Below are 20,087 nucleotides of genomic sequence, written 5' to 3'. Positions count from 1 at the left end.
CAGGAACTAAGGAAAAAGGTACAACTCAAAACAAGCTTCTTCCATAAGGCAAACAAAATAGAAGCAAATATAAACCTTAAACTAAAAGACAAAATAAAACAAGGACAGCAAAGCCTCAATCAAGAAGGAGTCCACTGACATCAAGACAGACTCACACATCGAGGCCCACTGACTACCGGCTGCCCTGTCTCTTTATAGCTCAGCCCCTGATTGGTAAATTGCCTCAGGTGTGATTGGGCACTCTGAGGCTGAGAAGCAACACCTGGGGAGCACACAGGAGAGAGAGAGAGAGAGGGAGAGAAAACACACACACATACATACACAACACTATGGCAGTAAATGTTTAAATGACTATAAACGCACAGTTAAAAAAGAAAATTCTGACCTGGAAGATAAAAAAACTTTAAAATAATTTTGAATACAGTATTTTATAATGAACAAGAAATCTGTATCATGTAAATCTTGATAAATCTGATATTTACTGGAAGTATAATGAACAAAACTGCGTCACTAAAACAGCTGTTTTCTGCTTTTTTGTTGTCAAGTTTGAGCAACCTGAACAAAAACCAGTTCCTTACTTAATTGCTGAGAAGTCTACATAAGTTAACACACGTTTGAAAAAAAGGAAACCCTGTCATTCAACAGTGTGTCGTTTACTTTCTCACACACACACACACATACACACACACTCAGCTAGCCAGATTACAGTAGCTCGATTTTTTGGCATTCTCCTCGCAGCTGTTCTTTACAAGTCAGATCTTGAATGGTGGGAGACATCAGCCGTTTGGTTTGGCGCTCAGCTTGAGCTCTCTGAAGAGGCTGCTGTGTTTGTGTGGGTGTGAGTTTGTGTGTGTAAGATAGAGAAAGATGTCATGCACACAACACCACAATGTTGTCACGATGTGGCTCCACACTTCTTCTGTTTCTCTCTCTCTCTCTCTCTCTCTCTCCTCCATTTAGCATTTCCCCCTTTTTTTCATTCTTATTTGCCCTCTATTTGCCTTTCCCCTTCCTTTTCCCTTACGTTTTTTCCTGTGTGGTCCCAAGCAGATCTCTCTTTACTTTTATCTGACTTGAAGAGATAATGAGCTTGATTGCATCACCGCGTGGAGTCATTCGACAAAACTTTGGTTAAAAAACCCTTTGATCATTTAGAATACATCCCAAAAGGAATACGTTGTCAGTGAAATATAATAATTGCTGTTATGTTTTGCTGTTACACCACGAAGCACCTATGAGTACTTTTTTTTTTTTTTTTACCAATTAGTTTCTCTCTTTTTTTTTTAAGTTGATGTATCAACCACTGCAGACTTCAGCTCAGAGGAGAACGGGTGCGCGCGGTCCCAATAGAGATCATGTCAGTATGCGGTGAGAGGCCAAACAAGGTTCGGCCTGAGACGTCACATTCAGACACCACTGAGCTGGAGCAGGTGCACAGCCACAAGCCATAAGATTGCAGCTAGTTTAACACTTTCACACTCATTTCCATGGTGATGGGAGGTCAACCAGGGCAACATATCAGTGAGATATTTAATTTTAGGCAAGAATGTTTTTTTTTCTGTCTCTAAAAGCATTAAAAGACACGAGTAAACAACAACAACAATTACCATGTTTAAAACAATTAAAGCTGAAGGAAGATTTGTTGACAGCAGAGGTGTGAATGTGCTTGCAGGTTATGTTTGTTTCTGCATGGAAAGAGGGGAAACAAAGAGTCTTTGACTCACTGATGGTTGGAGGGATTTGGTAAGAGTGTGTGTGTGTGTGTGTGTGTGTGTGTGTGTGTGTACCCCAGAGCTCTTTGTGCCTTTTTGATGGACTCAGCCTTTGTTGCCACTCTTCGTGTCACATGCACATGCATCAACACGGAAAAACTGAAGCACACACATGTAAAGGGGCATACAAGTGCACTGGTTTTCCTATCCTAATCAGGACCGTGCTTAATGTAATGACACGGTCACGTTTCATTACAAAACATTTATATTACTTTAAGAATTACGGGCTCTATGGGACTGAGTAAAATTATCTTCTGTCCAATTAAATTCACTCACAACAGAAATTGTCCTCACAAGACTAGTCCACTCTGTGTGGTCGGTCCCCACAAACCGGGCTAAACTAGACTACACACTCACACACGTGCAGGCAGCCACCATTGGCTCTGTAAGGAGGGGTCCCCTCCTGTCCCCATCCCCTCACGCCTGCAGCTGCTGGCCAGCTTGTCAGTTCCCAGGCATCAAGCCATCAGATGACGCCTCCTCACGCCACCTAGTGGTCATCACGTGTACTGCACCGCTCAGCAACAGGAGCCAGGGAAGAAGTGGAAGTAAAGATGCTCCCACAAAATGTTTGAAGCTTCTTCATTGACAGAGTTTAGAAAATCAGCGTTATTGCTAGAGCTGTGAGTGATGTTTTGAACTTTAGTATGATTTTACTTGTTTAAAATAAATAAATAAATTAAAGAATGGGAAAGAGCCATGCTGCTAGGGAGTCAGGTTGGTTGTACCGTGCCCCAAATACACAAAAACAATTGTGTATTTGTAGTATCTATGCATAGCTTATATTGTATATTGTTACTGGTTTTGTATCACATGACCTATCAGGTGTGTCTATTAACTTGTCCATGTCTGATGAATGGCGAGTGTCCGAAACGTTTCCATTCACTTTAATTGGAGCAACTTCTTGTGTGCAGACTTTCTCTGTCAAATAAAGAAAGAAAGGAACTCATAAAAACAATTTGCAGTGGCTTCTGTTAACTGTTGCGTGCCTGTACAGTACGTGTGTGGCTGTCTCTACCTGTTTTCACACATGCACAAAACTCCTGAAAATTCAGGGGGAGGCTGTCCTAAAAATGTCAAGATATTTTCAGGAGTGAATACAGTATGTGAAAACAGCTGCAGCTGTGAATTCATTAGGGAGTTAATTTGTTCTGTTGTGCCCCCTTTTCTACTGAGAAGTCACTTTGGTTTAAACGTCTTGTAAATTTAAATGTCTGCATACAAGATCCTTGCATTGTGTTTGTTTCTGTTGTAAGAAAAATCTGATTTCTAAGCAATAGTTTGGCCCCATACTTTCTGTATCTGTGACCTTTACAACTTTGGGGATTAAAGTCAAGTTTAAAGAAATGTCAGCATGCACTGAGTGAAGAATAGAGGATTAATTTTCTGCACCTGACAACTGGAAAACAGCTTGAAATCTGGAGGAAAAAAAAAAAAAGCCGGAGGAGATGTGTTGCTGGGCAGGTGGGGCGCGCGGCGGGGTGAAAGGAGCAGGGTTCTCGACAGTGGGGGAGCTGCTCAGTTCAGCGAGTAATTGTGGAGGGGGGGTCACACAGGTCCGGACCTCATTAAGAGAATTGTCTGGGAACTTTCAGCTGCCGTCATGTCACCTGCCTTCTTGTCATAGGAGGCAGTGTGAGGCAAACAGCGGCTTATTAATGTGCCTTTCAGCTTTCCAGGTCACGCAGTTCACCATTAGAGTCACAAAGATCAACAGGCGCGACACGGTTTTGCAGCAAATACACTTGAGAGGCTGACATGCATACATCTGACAGCACAGGCGAATTAAAGGCAGGTACATCATCTGGAGCAGCGATGCTTTTGATCGTCTTTTGAACGTCTTCTCTTTTCTCTTCCAACACCAAAACCCGTCTGTTCTTAATTTGTATTCACAGGGGGGGTTCTCCTCTGTCGAAGGTTACATAGATGAGAATTGAGGGGGATTTGAGGGGATCTTTCTCCAGCGGTATCAATCAGGTGCTGATGTTACTCTGATGCAATGTTTCAGCCTATGGAGGAGGTTACTTCTGGACGCTGTGCTGCTTTTTTAAACTCACCGGCAGGAGACCTTCTTTTTCAGGGTTGTAAAACTCTCCAAACTAAACTAATGATCTGTAAGGTGCTTTAAAGTGAGCTATTATAGACTCTAATCTACATTCACTGGCTGTGTGAGAGATCAGAAATAAAACACATTATGCAGTGCAATTTTTTTTTTTTATTCTCATGCCTCCAAAAGTATTTCAAAGCATTCACCAAAAAAAAAGGTTGTAGTCCATTTTGAAATGTCATACATTCAAGAAAGAGTGCAATTATTTAGTATAAATAGAATAGAACATCTGTTTCATAGAATATAATCTTCTCTTTTATAAAATTATTTTTAACCATTTCAAAGTAGGAAATATAGCATTTAACACGAAGCAGATTACAGAGAGAACAACGACAGACATTCATCGAGCAGCAGGTGCACAGCATTGTTCCCAAAACCCAGAGATAAAATGATCATTCTGCATTCATTATAAATATATATTAAAAAGTAAGCTACACTTTATGTACTGCTAGTGTGCATTCAGCCAGAGGATAGTTTGATTCCACATCCGACAGCAGAATTTTCACAGTACTTTAAGGAAGGGGTGATTATCCTGCGATAAGGTGCAGGGTTGGTTGGAGTCAGCTGTTATTGAAATTCTTCTTCAGCAGTCGGAAAAAACAAGTTTGAAGTCCTGACATGACAAAACCTGAATCAGAAATGACTCCACTACCCTTAGAGGTGAAAAGGCGCTACGGGGCAGAGGCTGACTAGTCGGTCTTCTTGCAGCTCGTCGTCTCTGTCTCCTCTGACTCGTCTTTGGCTTTGAGTGATTCACTTTGTCCTTTACCAGGGGAGACCGGGGTGTGCTTCCCCGCCGCCCCGTTCTCACTGGAATCTTTGTTTTTGGCTGCGGTGGAGGTCGACGTGTTTGCAGTGCTGTTATCGATGCACGGTTTGTCTACCTCGTCGGTGAGGGCAGCATAAGGGGAGCAGCCGGCGAAGAGGGTCTTGTAGACGGCTGACTCAATGACAGCGAATGGCGAGGTGGAAGAGCCCGTCAGCATCATCCTCGACTGAAAGAGAGAAAAGAATTGTGAGGCGTTATGTATGTGAATAATTAAACAGAGTAAGTGTCTCACTTATCAGCCAGCTGTGCAGTCGCTCTGGGCTCCATGAAGTTCAACGGTCTTTAATTAAGTTTTTTTTTTAGCTCTTGTTCCAAAAAACTGTAAATAAACACTGATGAAGCCTGAGTGACGTCACCCATTGGTTATCAAAGGGGGCTTTTGGAGCCCGTCGATGGCGGTCGCCATGCTGGAAATGCTGTCTAAACCTAACTTTCAATCAATCAAGAAACAGGCAAACAGAGCTGAGGCAGCCTACAAGCCTCCCGGCAAACAGCTACAAAGTGCTCAGCCATGCACATAATAATTTATAATGTATCCTTCATTAAATCAAAACGCATGAGTAATACAAAAAATCACCCCGCAGTACAGTGTGTGGTCTGATTAGTTCAGGTCTTTATCGACAATTTTGTTTTTTGAACCAGGCTGTAAACATGTTAGCTTCTGTATGGATGTTAATGTGACTTTCTGGGCTTCTGCAGCCAGCCTCAAGTGGTCACTCAATGAACTGCAGGTTTTCACACTTCTGCATCGTCTGTATTTTTCAACACGGCAGGATGCCACGCATGTCAGCATCATTTTCAGACACAGCTCTTCAGCCAAACTGGTTTGAAAACATGGACAGACAAAGCCTCCTGTGTAAACTGCAAACTTCTTACATGGAAAGTAGCAGAACATTTCTAAACATAATGCTTTAAATTCAAGGTCCAAGGCTGTCTTTATTATCCCTTTGAGGGGCAATTTGTTCTGCAGTCAGCAGTGAAACATAAATCCATTGGACCCACAATAAAAAAAACATAAAAGACAGTAGAATAAATAAAAGTCTAAAAGGCGATAAATAAACCAATGAAAAATATGAATACAAATCACACAAGCACACAATTAGTAAAATAAAAGCCGATGGCAGCAGGGACAAATTAATTTAAAGTCTCATCGTCTCTGCATGCAAAACTGAAGCAACTTTAACTCTGAACAAAGGATATGATCAGCCAGGTGCTACAGATTACTATTTTATTTCTTCTTATTATTAATTATTAATTAAAGTTCAGCATCCTAATCATCAGGAGCACAAAATAACAAACAGCAGCACCGAATGCAGCTCTTCCAATCTGATGAAATGTCTCTGCGTTAATTTGATGGATCAGAGTCAGAGCGGGCTAGCAGAATGAGAGTTGAAAGAAGACATGGTGGATTTATCTGTGTCTCAGTCAAGAGCACAAGTTTCCCACAGAAGAGAAGAGAGGAGAGGATGATGCAAGCTGATGAAAATGATGCAAACGCCTCAGCCCTACGGGTAATACCGAGCTAATGTGAGTCACATCAGCTAAAACTTCAAAAAAGCAGAGGGAGAAAGGTCATTTAGAAGACAGGACACTGCAGACTTGGAGGGGAGTAACGTCTCAAAAACATTGTTATACCTGAGACAAATCCTCATGAATAATAAACAACAAATTCTTCACTTTTGGTATATTTCAGCAAACTTTAAGACCAAACCTCATCTGTCTGTTTCTTATCTTTATCCTCAAGGTCACAGTGTCACATAGAAGAAACCAGAAATACACCACACTGACCTTGTTGACGACGGTGAAGACGGTGTAGACGAGCATCAGGTGGTGCTTCTGGAGAGGCAGGTAGTGGGTGTGCTGCAGAGCGAACAGCACCGCCCCGATCAGGGTGATCTTAGTGGGGCTGAAGAGAGTCCAAAGAATAGAGCAGATGTGATATAAAGAACACTAAAATGTAGCTTGTCCCTCCTAAAGGTAACAAACAGATAACTTTATTATTCCTTCAGAATCAGGATGTTAAATGTTAACAGCTGTAATTGAATTTGGAAAGTTCCCGTTCACTTCAGTAGACTGTGAGAGTCTGCGTCCACAGAGTGCTCTGTAGCGTTTTGATGAAGCGCTTTAGCACTGAGTAGAATAGCGTTGCACGTCTGTCCAGTCTCTATGACAACCGTCTGTTGACAACGGCCGCTGTATGACCGACACTGCTCTGTTAATTTTTACTGCATGTTTAATAGCTGAGATCGTTTTTTCACCCGATCAGACACGGAGCAAAGAGGAGGTGGGTACAAAAAACGAGCTGTAGGCGGCAAAGCTACAGGGAATATTCATTTGTAAAGGAGCGCCAATGACGACAACAGCGCTTTTCTGTTGAACTCTCTCTACTCATTGGAAACAACTGAAAAAAGACGGAGGTGCTCAGAAAAACACGCAAGGTGGACACGTGGCCTAAGATGTTTTTTTTTATTTGCTTGTTTTTTTTGTTTATTTATTTATCAGCGAACTAGAGTTGTATTTATAATGTTCCATGATCTGGGTTCTGATTTGGTGATCTGTGCCTCTGATGATGTTGTCACTGACATACAAATGTGAATGTCTGGATGTGTTTGTTTCCTTTTGTTTTGTTTATCCGCTCAGTAGGCTGTGAAACTGATTTTGTCTTAAACTGAAAAAAAAAAACAACAACATTTAAACATCTATATAAGTGGGAGCTACAATTTCTCTGTACACTCATACTTGACATTTTTGCTGGAATTGTTTTGCACAAGTGAACAAGTGACATGTGCATCACTGTAGAGTTACCAGCTAGTTTAGCTTAAGTGTTGAAACCGGGGGAAAATAGCTATCACAGTTTTTTTTTTTGTTTTTTTTTACGTTAACAAAATCTTTTTGAAAAAAAACAGCAATCCTAAAGCTCACTTCTCAGTATGTTACTTATTGTTGGTCTTGGTCTGGGCAAAGACGCCCGGGGGTGCTACACTTTGGCAAGAAATAGTGCAGCACATAACCATCTGTTAACTCTGTAAGCGTGTTTCTGTCAAACTATCCCTTTAACTGTCTTATTACCAATGGGCTGTTGATTTGATCTCATTAACTGACAGCAGGAATACTTCTGTGTATGTGTAACTACATTTTGCAACAAGCTTGATTCTGATTCTTAAATCTGTGAGCACAAAAACGACAGATGTTACACCCTTTAGAAAACTTACTAAGACATCTTGAGGAGCTCATTGGTCTCTGGTTTCCAAACACCTCGAACCAGCTGCTCAAAATTACTGATCAGACCTCCTCCAGCACCTAGAATTTAGACATTAAAACTTTATTGTTACTTTATCAAAATCGTTCTTCATCATAAAAATCTTTCAGCACGCACCGACCTTTAGCCCAGCCGATGGCGATCATGACCAGCAGGCTGTCCTTGTATTTGCCGTGCGCCTGGGTGACCCCTCCCAGCACCTTCCACGTCCTGGTCACCTCCTTCATTCCTGACAGCACCAGTCTGAGAGGCAGCAGGGCAGCACTGCAGTAAACTAGGTCCATGGGGCAGTAAAACACCAGGTACCTGCAGGGACACAAAATATACAAACAATGAGTCAAACACTTCAGTGTCCTGCTCTGTGAAAACTGTTTTTAGTGAAACACTCTCAGTCAATTACCTAACTTCACCAGCAGAGGGAACTGTAGGCTGTTTAAAAAAAAAAAAAGAGGTGTAGTAATATGAGCCACCAGTAGAGGGCGCCAAAGACTACACATTGAGAAGTGGAAACTTCACAATAAACTTCTGTTTCATTCAACATCTCCAACATTTCAAGCTCTCTTAGTTGCACATTCAATGAAATGACCTTATTATTCAGCTCTATGGCTGCAGGAGTGATCTTCATGCAGGGCCTTGGCCAATGTTCTTTTAGGCACAGTCATTTGGAAAAGTTCTTCAGCCTCACTTCTCAGTCACTCTTCTTATTTGAGTTTTTTTTAAAATATCTTGTATAAGTGTTCTTGAAAGCTTACAGCTGTATTTGAATGCAGTATGTTAGAGCATACTTTAATATTCTCTTCCTGCTTTAAGACTTTTAATGAATCCCTGAATCTGCTTGTTGACTGTAAAAACTCAGATCTGTGTATTCCGTCTCATTTGTAGTCAAAAATATAAATCTAGTTTCACTTCATATAAGCCCGATCACCTGACAAGTCCAGTTACACATCTTGTTTCAGGATATAAACCAAAAAATAAGGCCCTGATGGCTTTTAATGAATGACTTCAGCAGGCATGAATGGAGATGTCCTAACTTATTCAGATAAAGAAATCTCAATTCAAGACTCAAAAAGTAAAATTTGCATGCTGCACTGGCAGATATTTTTAGGTCAGGTGAATGTGGGTCATGATAACTTTAATGGGACTTTTCAGAATAAAAAATCAGACGAATACACTTGCCAAGGTTTCAGTTTTTGCAGTGTATTTTGTGACTTTGAAGATCCTTTAATTTCAGTGACAGAGGGGTTTCTTTAACAAGCCCCCAGGGGTTTCTTTGATCCCACCTGCACATTTCGTTTGTATATTTCTACTTCTGCCAAACTTAAGCACAACTTAGGAACTAAAGGAGGACATGATTTTTGTTTTTCCCTTTTCCTCAAAGTTGCAAAACGCTTTTCAACAACCCTTCAACATCATATCATTTACCAGATGATGGAGGCGAGCAGGACACTGGTGCTGTTGGACAAAGGCGCCACGGCCGGCTCGGCCAGCATGATGGCCGACAGCACGGCTCCCCCGAAGCAGAAGAGCATGGAGCTGAACCAGCAGGCTAACGGGCTGACTCTGGAGAGCTGGAGGGCGCCTGCACAACAACAAGAGGTGTGTTTATGATCAGGATCACTACAGATACACAAACTGAAGGTACTGAACCTAAAGGGTCTGAAAAGAACGATGGGAACTCCCTGCAACACAACTATAATAATAATCACTAAATGTAGGAATGAGCACTGTCATTATATGAATCCCTCTCCAACAACAAAGACAGACTCTGTAATAATAATCATTTAGTGTAGACTTAAAGGCCTCAGTAATGTCACTTTATGACACAGAGAGTTTACGACATTGGACGACATTCAGGTTTCATACTTTGGCCCCTTCCCTTCCTGCCCCAGCACAGTTTGAATATTAACCAGTTAGATTAGCAAACACAGGGAACAAAGAGAGATGATTTCTCTGTGGGTTTACAGTTCAAGGTTCAGAGTAAAGACATTTACTGATACTAATGATATCAGTTCAGTTGAGATAACCATCAGCTGCTCAATGCCCCCTCTGGGTTTCCCATTTGAAAAGAACAAGATATTCCCTTTTAAAGCCATTAACACGCTTTATTCAATTTAAAGAGTGCATGAGAAAAAGCATGTGAGCTTCTTATGATACGTTTGTATTAGATTTTCTCTCTTTACATTTTCACAAAGACAGGAAGTTAACGGTCACAAAGGTTTTATTAACCGAGTTACAACACTGACAGTTTTCTCAGATAGTCCCATCCTATCTAAGATCGACTCGAGGGTTGTAACAATAGCAGAATTTTAATCCTTCGCACCATCAGTAAATACATTTGTGTCGTCCGGTACTTTCTTTGGATGCTGTCTGAGAGAAGGAGTCCACTGAATAATATTTTAAACGTCTAAGGTCCTTCTCTGAGAGCGACCTCGGAGCGGCTAAAGCGCAATACTTTGATACCACACAAGTTAAAAAAAATCAAACAATATCGACAACTGTTTCAACACCAAGGCAACAAAACAGAAGTCCTTGGTAACTTATACTTCAAGATTGGGTCATTTCTTGCTTTCAATTTACAAAAAACAGCTAGTAAACTCCAGTAAACTGTCTAAATTGCACAAAAACGTTTAAAACATTTCAAACATATTTGTTGTATTTAGACAGATTTCTCTCTCTCTCTCTCCCTCTCTTTCTATCTCTCTCTTTTGCTGTGGCAGCTTTTTTTTTAAATTATGACTGAAGATCTGCAGCTTTCATACTTTTTCACATAGTTATTCATCACTAAAATAATAAAGATGTTTTAAAAGACATGGTATTGAAAAGAAGTGAACATTTAAATATTCTCATGAAGAAAACTTGCAGGCAGTCAGCCAGGTCTGTGTCCCATGTTTATCTTCTTTGTTTCACTCATAACTAAACTTTAACAGACAATATCCCAATATTGGGAAAAATTGGGAAGGATTTCTTGTTTTTAATTTCCCAAAATTGCAAAGACACTCCTGCATATTGGCAACATAAATGTGCAGCCTCACAGTGTCACCTCCTCTGCTGTCTGTTCATGAGAGACACGAGCTTAACTTTTGCATCTTTACGAGATCTTTACTCCACAAAGGCGCCTGTATTTGATGACATGAATTTGAATTTGAGATGGTACTAAAAAATCTAACTCTGTAGCTACCTGTTTCCAAACCAGTGCAACAAAACTAAAAGTCTAATGCACCCAATGCTGGATCATTACTTAAACGCCATTTCCAAAATATTAAGGCAAACTCGCTGATACGCTGTCTTAACTGAAGAAATAAATTGCCAAATAGTGATCTCTCTTTTGCTTTTCTTAAAAAAACACTTGTTTTTTAAAGTTTCTGTACTTTGGGGAGTCTATCAAAAAAATTCTAATGATGGAGACTGCACTGTGTAAAAATACGGGATGTTGAAAAGTATTGACGGCCCTCAACATAACACCCATTTAAAAACAACTAGAAGTTATATGGGAAATCTTTCCAATTTTCCAAATTTCCAATGCCATAAAAGGACTATATCATATCATAAAGTGATAAAAACTGCAGTAAATCTCACCACAAACCCATGTTAGATACTCCATCAGAGTTAAATACCTGGATTAAATCCTACTTCAGTACACAAGCAGAAGACCGTACAGAAACATTCCCTCATTTCATTTAAAGAAAACAATGTTATAGAGTATTAAAGTGTTACTAAAGTGCAGCGTGGGGTGAATCTACTCAGGTAGTTTCCACCTCTGCTTCCGTCTTTCAGCTCTGGAGAATGTGCTCCTAATTTTCCAGACAGCCTAATCCGTCTAAGCCCGTTAAATTGTTTGGACCATTCAGCTACAATAAGGATCTCAAACAGTTGTTTCCAAACTTTTGGGTGACCCGTTTTTTACAGCTCTAATTAACATCCTATTAGTGTTCTAAATACATTTCTTATAGTTTGGGGACTTTGTGGGTGCAGACAGAAAGTGCTATGTTAGCTTGGAGTCAGTAGATGTTTACTTTGTTACGCTACACTCTATAAAACCTGCCTTTGTTTACATTTTAGCACTGTTTAAAGTATGCATGACTAGGTGAGAGGAGTTCCTGTTTGCAGTGTATTCATGGAGGGAAACTTTCACAAGTTACTGAGCTACTCTTCAAAACTCTTGAAGCTCCTGAGATACCTAAAACACCTTTATTTCTACAAGATTTTAGCAAATTCTTTTGTTTTTATTTTTTGTATCCAGAGACACTAATATCTTTAAAAAATTAAAAAAGGGTATCTTGTCCGTGTGTCACCCATTGGTTCCTGAAGAGGTGTAACAAAGCACTGAAAATGCTCTCTCCATCTAACTTTCAATCAGTGGGCAAATAGATGAAGCTGACTTTGAGAATACGCCTCTTAAGGCCAGCAGGAAAAATGCTAAGCCACGCCCCTATTTGATCATCTGCATAACTCTTTCCCTCAATATAATCGAAACATGAGTCTAGTAAAAATATGGAATAAATGAATGAATGAATATTGTATTTATGTGTCAGGTCGTGTCATTTACATGACCCATGCCACCTGGAATTATTCAGACACATTAGCTGAGAATCAATCAAATGTTCCAGCATGTCATCAGCAAACATTACAGCAAACAGCACCATTAACATGAAACATCTCTTAAATAATAATACTCCAAGAGGTAAGATACAACCAATACCAACAAAGCCCCCCCCCCCCCAACAAGTATCAAAGAACTGAGTTGTAGTAGGCTTTATGTGTGTTTATTTCTGCTGTACAAATGGGCTTAATGGGACCTAATGGGGATTTGTTTGTTTACAGCCATCCAAGTGGTCACTTGAGGAACTACACATTTTTCCCCCCTCCACACTGGCAGACGTCGCTGCTTGGTTCAGATTTGACTCAGCGGGTGAAAAAAGTACCTTCATAGGCTCTTTGAGCAGCAGGTCACAGCCACTGCTGCCGCTCTGATTGTGTTTAAAAGCAGGACTAACAGGACTAACAGGACTCTTTTGTCCCCCCCCTGGCCATACGTCTGTACAACACCTCACGGTTATGGCAGGGGGGAAAGCACACACTTGGACTAAATCTTCCTTTTTCCATTTCCCATCTGCACAGCTGTCCCAAGAGTCAGCCTCTAGTCGGACACTTTAATGATCACCTCAATTACTGAAATCACACCTTTAATTTAATGTTTGCACTGCCCAGTGTTTCAGAAAAGGACAACTGTCATTAAAAGGAACACATTAACACCAAGATTCCTTCAAGTGTCGTGTCGGCATGTCGGCATGTCGGCCCCCCCCCCCCCCCAAACGCTGTAAACCTAGGGGAAACACTGCTGCCTGTTATTTCATGTCTGTTTTTTGATCATTTTACACACACATCTGCTTTTTAAACATTGCTGTACATATATAAACAACACGACTTCAGAAGGTCAACACTTTTTTATTCTTATTTTTTATATTCAGGTCTAATTACAAATTTTCTTTTTCCCTCAACTGTTTTTAGGTTCTTGTTTAAATCTCACATATATTTTTATCCCTGCACAGGTTATGTACATTTCTTGTATAAGTCTATTTTTAATTGCACAGTTTAAGTTTGATTCATCTAGAGGTATTCTTTAAATCTTGTTTTCAGGTTAATATATATGTATGGGGGAGGGGGGGCGTCAGTTTTGTGGTTAATTTGTCACAAATGTTTCATGTACGTCTTTGTAACCTGCTACTGGATGCTTTGAATTTCCCTCTGGATCAATAAAATATCTATCTATCTATTTATCTAACAACTAATAACCGCCTGTTGTTTTTAGTAGACCAGTATGCACCTGTTCCTTTCACCTAACATAGAAACTTTCCAACGCCTCTCTCAGCTTTCTCGTGCTCCCTGGATCACCCCTCGCTAACCCCTCAGAGTCTGCTGTCGACACAAAAAACAGGACTGCAAGTGTCAAAAGCATGTTTTTTTTTATCAGGGTAGTTCAGGCAGCGACAACACAACCTCTCTATTTCTCCCTGTGTGCAACTCAAATGTGATCTTACAAACATGTGTGGTTCAAAACGAGTTCCCACATGCAGTAAAAAGAGGAAGTTGGCACCAAAATGTCATACGCAGTAGGAAAATGCGGTTGTAAAATATACAAACAGTCTAGAACCCTGAACGTCATGTACATCCTCTCCTACAGGGAGGGAGCATCAGTCTAACACGAGGCCTCCTGACAACACTGCACAGTCCTTGTTCTCTTGGTCTTACAGCCCTTTTAGCAAACAGCTCACAAGAGCCACACATACTGCTTACATCGTAAACAGTGTTGCTTTGTCAGCACTTTGTGTACAAGGAGAAACAACAGACCTCTGCAGTCTGTGTCTGAGCCTGACGGAGCACGTGCCAACTTCAGGGACAGATATAGTAACTATTTTATACGCTTTTAAAAAGTATATTTACAATATACATTTTTAGCTTCAATCAATGTTACTAATATTTGAAGTTATATTTTTAGGGCTATTTTTGCCTTTATCGGACAGGACAGCTGAAGGACAGGAGGAGGGAGTGGGGAAAGACATGAAGCAGAGGGCGCAGGTCGGGGCTCGAACCCACGGCCGCCCCGCTGACTCAGACAACTTTATTTTATCGCAGAGCGTTCAGTTTTTGCGGTCTAACTAAACCTACGTACATTCACAAACAAACAGACTATAGCCTCCGTACATCCAGCACCCAAATGTGACAAACAATTGATCCCAAATGCATTATAATACTTCTTTCATGCTCTAACACTGGGGTAGAAACACCTGTACTCTACCATCTATGCCTTCCACCTCTGGGTTTGCATTCAAAAGAGACATTTACAAGTCAAATTTTAGGACGACGGGCAACGTGCACAACAGCTCCAACATGCCAGAGGAAATCTAACTTCCTCTGGGTCTTTATTTATGTCCTCAATTGTCTCTGAGTTTATTCACGAATGACAAGTTTTACTGTGGACACTTTGAAAGCTTCTTACATGCATGTAAATCAACACAAAGTAAGGGGGAAACGCAAGTTGCAAGTCCTGGTGCGGACCAAGTCTGGAAATCAGTCTTGTAGCTGGCAGAGGTACCAGTTCACTTCCTGAGCACTGCCCTTGAGCAAGGCTCCAAACCCCCACCAGCTAAGGATCACTCGCTGTGGGCAACCCCCCCCCTCACACTGACATCTCTTCATTAGTGCATGTCCACAGCATCCTGCTTGTGCATGCATGTGTGTATTTCAGCCCATGTGTGTGTAGCATGTTCAAAAACAAAATGTTAAATTGAACTTCCACTTGTGAGATTATCAAAGTATCTTTTTCTTCTTTCTTCTTCTACTTAATTTCACTCCAACCTCTTTCTTTCCTTTCCTTATTATGTCACTTTCATGGACCCTTCCTCAGACTCTTGTCTCCCCCTCTCTCTCTCTCTCTCTCGTCCCGTCGGTGGACACCCTCCTTGCAGACAGCATCAGATAAGAAAAAAGTGGCTTATCTCCGGTTATTTTTGGACATGACCACTGAACAACACCCAACCACTGGTTCCTCCTCTATGCCTCCCTCTCCTCCAGAGTCCTATTCAATCCACTCACAGTAATGTTTATAAATCTGCTCAAAATAACGCTGCATTAATCTGTAGTGACGGTGTAACAAACATGTAAAGACAAATGGAGAGAGCTGCTGGAGAATGCTTGGCACAAAGCTTAAAAGCTCATTAATGAAGTTAGTCTCTTCCTGCTTGTTACTTTAAGGTTTACTAAACGAAAGCACTCCTAATCCATTAGTAAAAGAGTTGAGCCGCTCCAGCAGTGAACTTTGAGACTGGATACAGTTTAGAGCAGGAAGGGAAGATTTAGCACAGGAAAGAGAGAAGAAGAGAGGGAGGGTTGAGAGGTTGGCGGCATTCCTTTCCTTTTTGGGGGAGACGAAGAACTGAAGCGTATTTCCTGACTTGTTTTATTTCTTTTCAACCTTTTATTTCCACATTTTATTTGGTTTCTTTTTAAATGATCCTGAAGTCTAAGCCCGTGTTTTAATCTCGACAGCTCCTTTTTAAGCGAGTAAACTATTTTAAAACCTTCAGTAAACACTGAAACACGTCGAAGTTTCCCTCTACATTAGATCACGTGACTCATTTCCTCATAAACACACACACACACACACACACACACACACACACACACACACACACACACACACACACACACACACACACACACACACACACACACACACACACACACAGGGAGGAGAACACGAGGACTCCATGCTGTGTTTACCGACTCCTGGCATGTCGTTTTGTCCATATTTTTACTCTCTGTGTGTATCAGCTACAGATAGATGGGAGCAGAGGACGAGGGGTTAAAAAGGTCACGGGAGCTCAGATGCTTGGCGAGGCAAGTTCCAAAATAGAAATGTCAGCGGCGGGACTACAATGGACTGTGTGTGTGTTCTTGTGTGTGAGTGTGTATGCAGTTAAAGTCCACCTGTCTCTGGAGCCACTATCCCTCGTGATGTAACAGCGCTGGCTCGGTGCCGGCCTTTGGTGTGAGCTGATACAATCGAGTGTGATCCAGAGAGAAGAGTTTGTCTTTTTACAGTTAGGCTGTGTGTGTTTGTGAGTAAATCAGAAGGGGTAAACGTGGTGATAATGGCTCAATGTCTGCAGATTTATTCTTTTTTAATGAGATTTGCAGATCATCCATTTCCACCAAACAAGCCTGAATGTCGCCAAATGTCAGCTGCATTATTACTATATAAGGTTGTCCAGATTTACGATACTACGTGTTTTAAAAAAAAGCACCTAAGCTTTTAAATAACTTCAGATCTTCAGTGATAACTTTAACCAAAAGCTGTCATGCACCAGTCCTCCAACATTGCCAACTTATTGATGCAATTTAGACAGTGTGCCTGCAAGTTTTGGTGATTCAAAACAAGGAGCTGACAAATGTTGGGCGTCTTGGACTTTCATTGTTGTTGCCATGGTATCAAAAGAGGCACCAATATTGTTCGATTCTTGACCTGAACTGTATCAAAGTTACAAAATCTGGTATCATGAAAATCCTGTTACTGTAAAAACACAGAGATTAGTAAAGTTACTTTCCAGTAATTTGAGCTATTGGGCCATTTTCTGAAGACAATGGTAAACATGCAGTTCTTTAGGTGCAATAGAAGTAGCCTACTATACAGGACACTTTACAGCTTTTAAATTAGCATAAAAATATGCATTAAACAAATAAAAAGTAGTGATTTATATGCAGCTACATTCAAATGTGGAATGTTTCTGAAGTATTTTGACTAAATCATTTGCTTGGAGCTTTAGTCTGAAGAGCCCAGCCCATTAATCTACCAGCCGATAATATCGGCCGATGTTTCCGTATCCACTGACTATATCGGCTAATTTTATTGCAGGAATGCACCGATATTACTCGATTTATTCAGCAGTCAAATAGCATTTATTATACTCTAAATCTGTCCACAAGTGTTTTATAAATGCATTTGAGGGATCAACGCAATAAATATCTAAATATTTCTACATATCTATATCTCTACTAGGGGTGCAGAAATGCAAACTTTTCTCTAATCGATTACTCTTCCCATTGTTAAAGCGAGTACTCGAGTAATCGTTTTGTAGTTCTTTTTTCTCTCTCTGTGATTCTTTTCCCCCAACTATGACGCGATGCCGACTGTATCTATTGATTAATTTGAATCTTCGGGATTTAAATAATTGTTAGTAAAGGGCCTACTTTGTATTAACGTTCAAATTAGGAAATTTCTTACTTCAACAGACAGCAAACCTCAAATTAAACTTCACACAGACGTATTTTATGACCGTTTTAACACTTTATTATAATTAGAGCAGTGAGTGTGGCGAGCGGACGTGCAGACATCAATGTGCACTCATCGCACGCTGAAGCAGTTTTGACAGAAACACTCTGTTAACAAAGACTCCAGTCTGCAGTGTAGAGCACACTTTACTCTGGTTAATGAAGTTACAATAGCACAGGTGAACGATTGTTTCATCTTTCTCCTCTGTGCGTAATGACACACTCGCTCAATCTCGCTCCTCCGTCCGCTATGAGCTCTGTCTCCCTATGAGGTTGTTTCGTTTTGTAGTTATTAAAAGAATAATCATCTTAAATTCCAAAATCGGTATCAGATTTTTTCTCTCCCGAACATCAACATCGGTATCGGCCCAGAAGATCACATATCGGTCGAGCCCTACTCATTAAAAAGATAACACAATCATGATGAAATTATTATGATGAAGTGATTTCACCGACATTGAAAGAAAGAGAATTTCTTAGCCATAATGAAATATTCAGTAGAGTGATGAGGTTCAGACACCATGATAGCAACGAGGCTACATTTACTAAACTCATCAAACAGCGTTTAGCGGATTCATTTGAGTCATTTATCTATAAGTATGTCAGAAATCTTCAGCGTACTGTGATCTGTGATTTGTGTTTATAAATCATTTTCATGCCATGAAACCATTAACTATTTGTGCATAAATCTGAATAAATGTAATTAAAATGATCAGTTTTAGGCTGAAAATGTTTCAGTATAGTGTCTTTAACATGATTCCTTTCGTAGATGTGCAGTTTATTACAGTGTTTTGCATTAATCAAAGAAATCTTCCTGTTATCAGCCTGCTTTAATGATTATTAGGGGTGGGGGACTAATGGACACCTTTGATAATAAATTAATATAAGATGAATAAAATATAAGTCATTTAAGTAAATTAAAACTGGAGTCATTTCGCTTTTCTGGTAAATGTTAAAGTTTTTATCATAAGTAAATATTAGCCCTACAGCAAAGGAAAGGAGTGTTAAACAAAAATGTGCACAGATTAATCAGAGCATGTTTACACTCTTTGGACGTGTTGTACTTTATAATAAAACCTGGATATCTACAGGATTGTTTACCTGTCACCAAGTATGAACTTTTGAATAAAAAGCTCAGCAGCTCTTTTCTTTTTTTTTTTTTTTATTGCAAACAAAACGTGGTTAAAACTGAAAATGTCTGCCTCGGGTAAACAGGTTATCACTTGAACTTTAGGCCAGCTCGGCTGCTTACCTGGCTGCTCCCTCAGAGCCATGACCGACACGATGTAGTGCGCCATGTCAAAGTATGGAAACATGGACAAGTTTGCCAATCCGTGGGACAGTTCGTCCAAATGCAACGCCTCGAATAAATCCATAGTGATGTTTCTGAAATGCTCCAACAATTGCAAACAACTTTTTTTTTTTTTATCCAAACGAGGAGTTAAGTGGAGAGAAAGAAAAAAAGGCACCGGTCCAACTCAGAGCATCAGGGCAGCAGCGACTCGGTCTGTCTGTCAAGTCTGAACCCAGCCGGTGGCCCAAACAGCTGTGTGTGTGTGTGTGTCTGTGTGTGTGTGTGTGTGTGTGTCCGGATGCTCTGCCGCTGCCAAGTTGGTTTAGTTGCCGTCAGGGGTCGCTCCTCGTCGCCGGGCAACGGGTTTGTATCGCCAGCGGGTCGGTCATTATCGATGTTAACCCACCTCTACGACGCTGTCATCAGCGCTTAGGCGGAATTCCTGCTCTGTGTTCCGCCATGCCAGTGATGTGGCGGGCGGAGCGAGAGCGGCTTTCTGATTGGAGGAGCGGGAGCACGGCGAGCCAATCAGCAATCACGGTGTAGCTCAGCGAGGTGATGATACAGGATAACGAAGAACTAACAAAGACAACAAACCATTATCGATATTTTAAATAAATATATCAAGATACAAATGATGAAGGACTGTATCTTTTATTCATTTGAACAGTTTTAGGCTTCATCTGCTAATAAATTCAGCTTAAAATGTTGTGTCAAAAGTTTTTATAGCTTTAGCTTTTGCTACAAGGTCTGAATAGAAGTCATTTTTATTTCAATAGGATCGTTAATTTAGTGATAACATAATGGAATATATATATTTTTTGTTGGTCATAGAGTTATGTCACTATAAAGTGCTAAGAACAATCTGAATGTATCCTTGGGGTGACTATTATAATATAATATATATGATATATAACATATAATATACACACACATGCACAAACAGGATGGACATGCATTACTGGAGAAGTCTCAGAGTGAGGGGGGCTGCCCACAGC

The 20,087-nt window shown here is 40.5% G+C and overlaps 1 protein-coding gene across 1 annotated transcript; it reads right to left on the bottom strand.

Annotated features, from left to right (window-relative positions):
* Nucleotides 1-3,974: 3,974 nt before the first annotated feature.
* On the bottom strand, nucleotides 3,975-19,553 carry tmem38b (transmembrane protein 38B). Its single transcript, XM_020648671.3, has 6 exons — nucleotides 19,048-19,553; nucleotides 9,390-9,546; nucleotides 8,089-8,273; nucleotides 7,921-8,008; nucleotides 6,497-6,614; nucleotides 3,975-4,874 (listed from the first exon to the last, which is right to left on the bottom strand). Exons 1-6 carry the CDS (start codon nucleotides 19,169-19,171, stop codon nucleotides 4,569-4,571), a joined length of 978 nt encoding a protein of 325 aa, XP_020504327.1. The 5' UTR covers nucleotides 19,172-19,553; the 3' UTR covers nucleotides 3,975-4,568.
* Between the last annotated feature and the right edge of the window lie 534 nt (nucleotides 19,554-20,087).

Source organism: Labrus bergylta, chromosome 17 (genome assembly GCF_963930695.1).
Source record: "Labrus bergylta chromosome 17, fLabBer1.1, whole genome shotgun sequence".
NCBI lineage: Eukaryota > Metazoa > Chordata > Actinopteri > Labriformes > Labridae > Labrus > Labrus bergylta.
This window is presented reverse-complemented; position numbering and strand designations above follow the sequence as displayed.

Coding starts and splice junctions, on each gene's coding strand:
- tmem38b (XM_020648671.3), bottom strand. CDS start 19,171: ATGGATTTATTCGAGGCGTTGCATTTGGACGAACTGTCCCACGGATTG. Junction 6,615..7,920: donor GAGCTCCTCAAGATGTCTTA/GTAAGTTTTCTA, acceptor GACTCTCTTCAG/CCCCACTAAGATCACCCTGA. Junction 4,875..6,496: donor TCTTCACCGTCGTCAACAAG/GTCAGTGTGGTG, acceptor TCTCTCTTTCAG/TCGAGGATGATGCTGACGGG.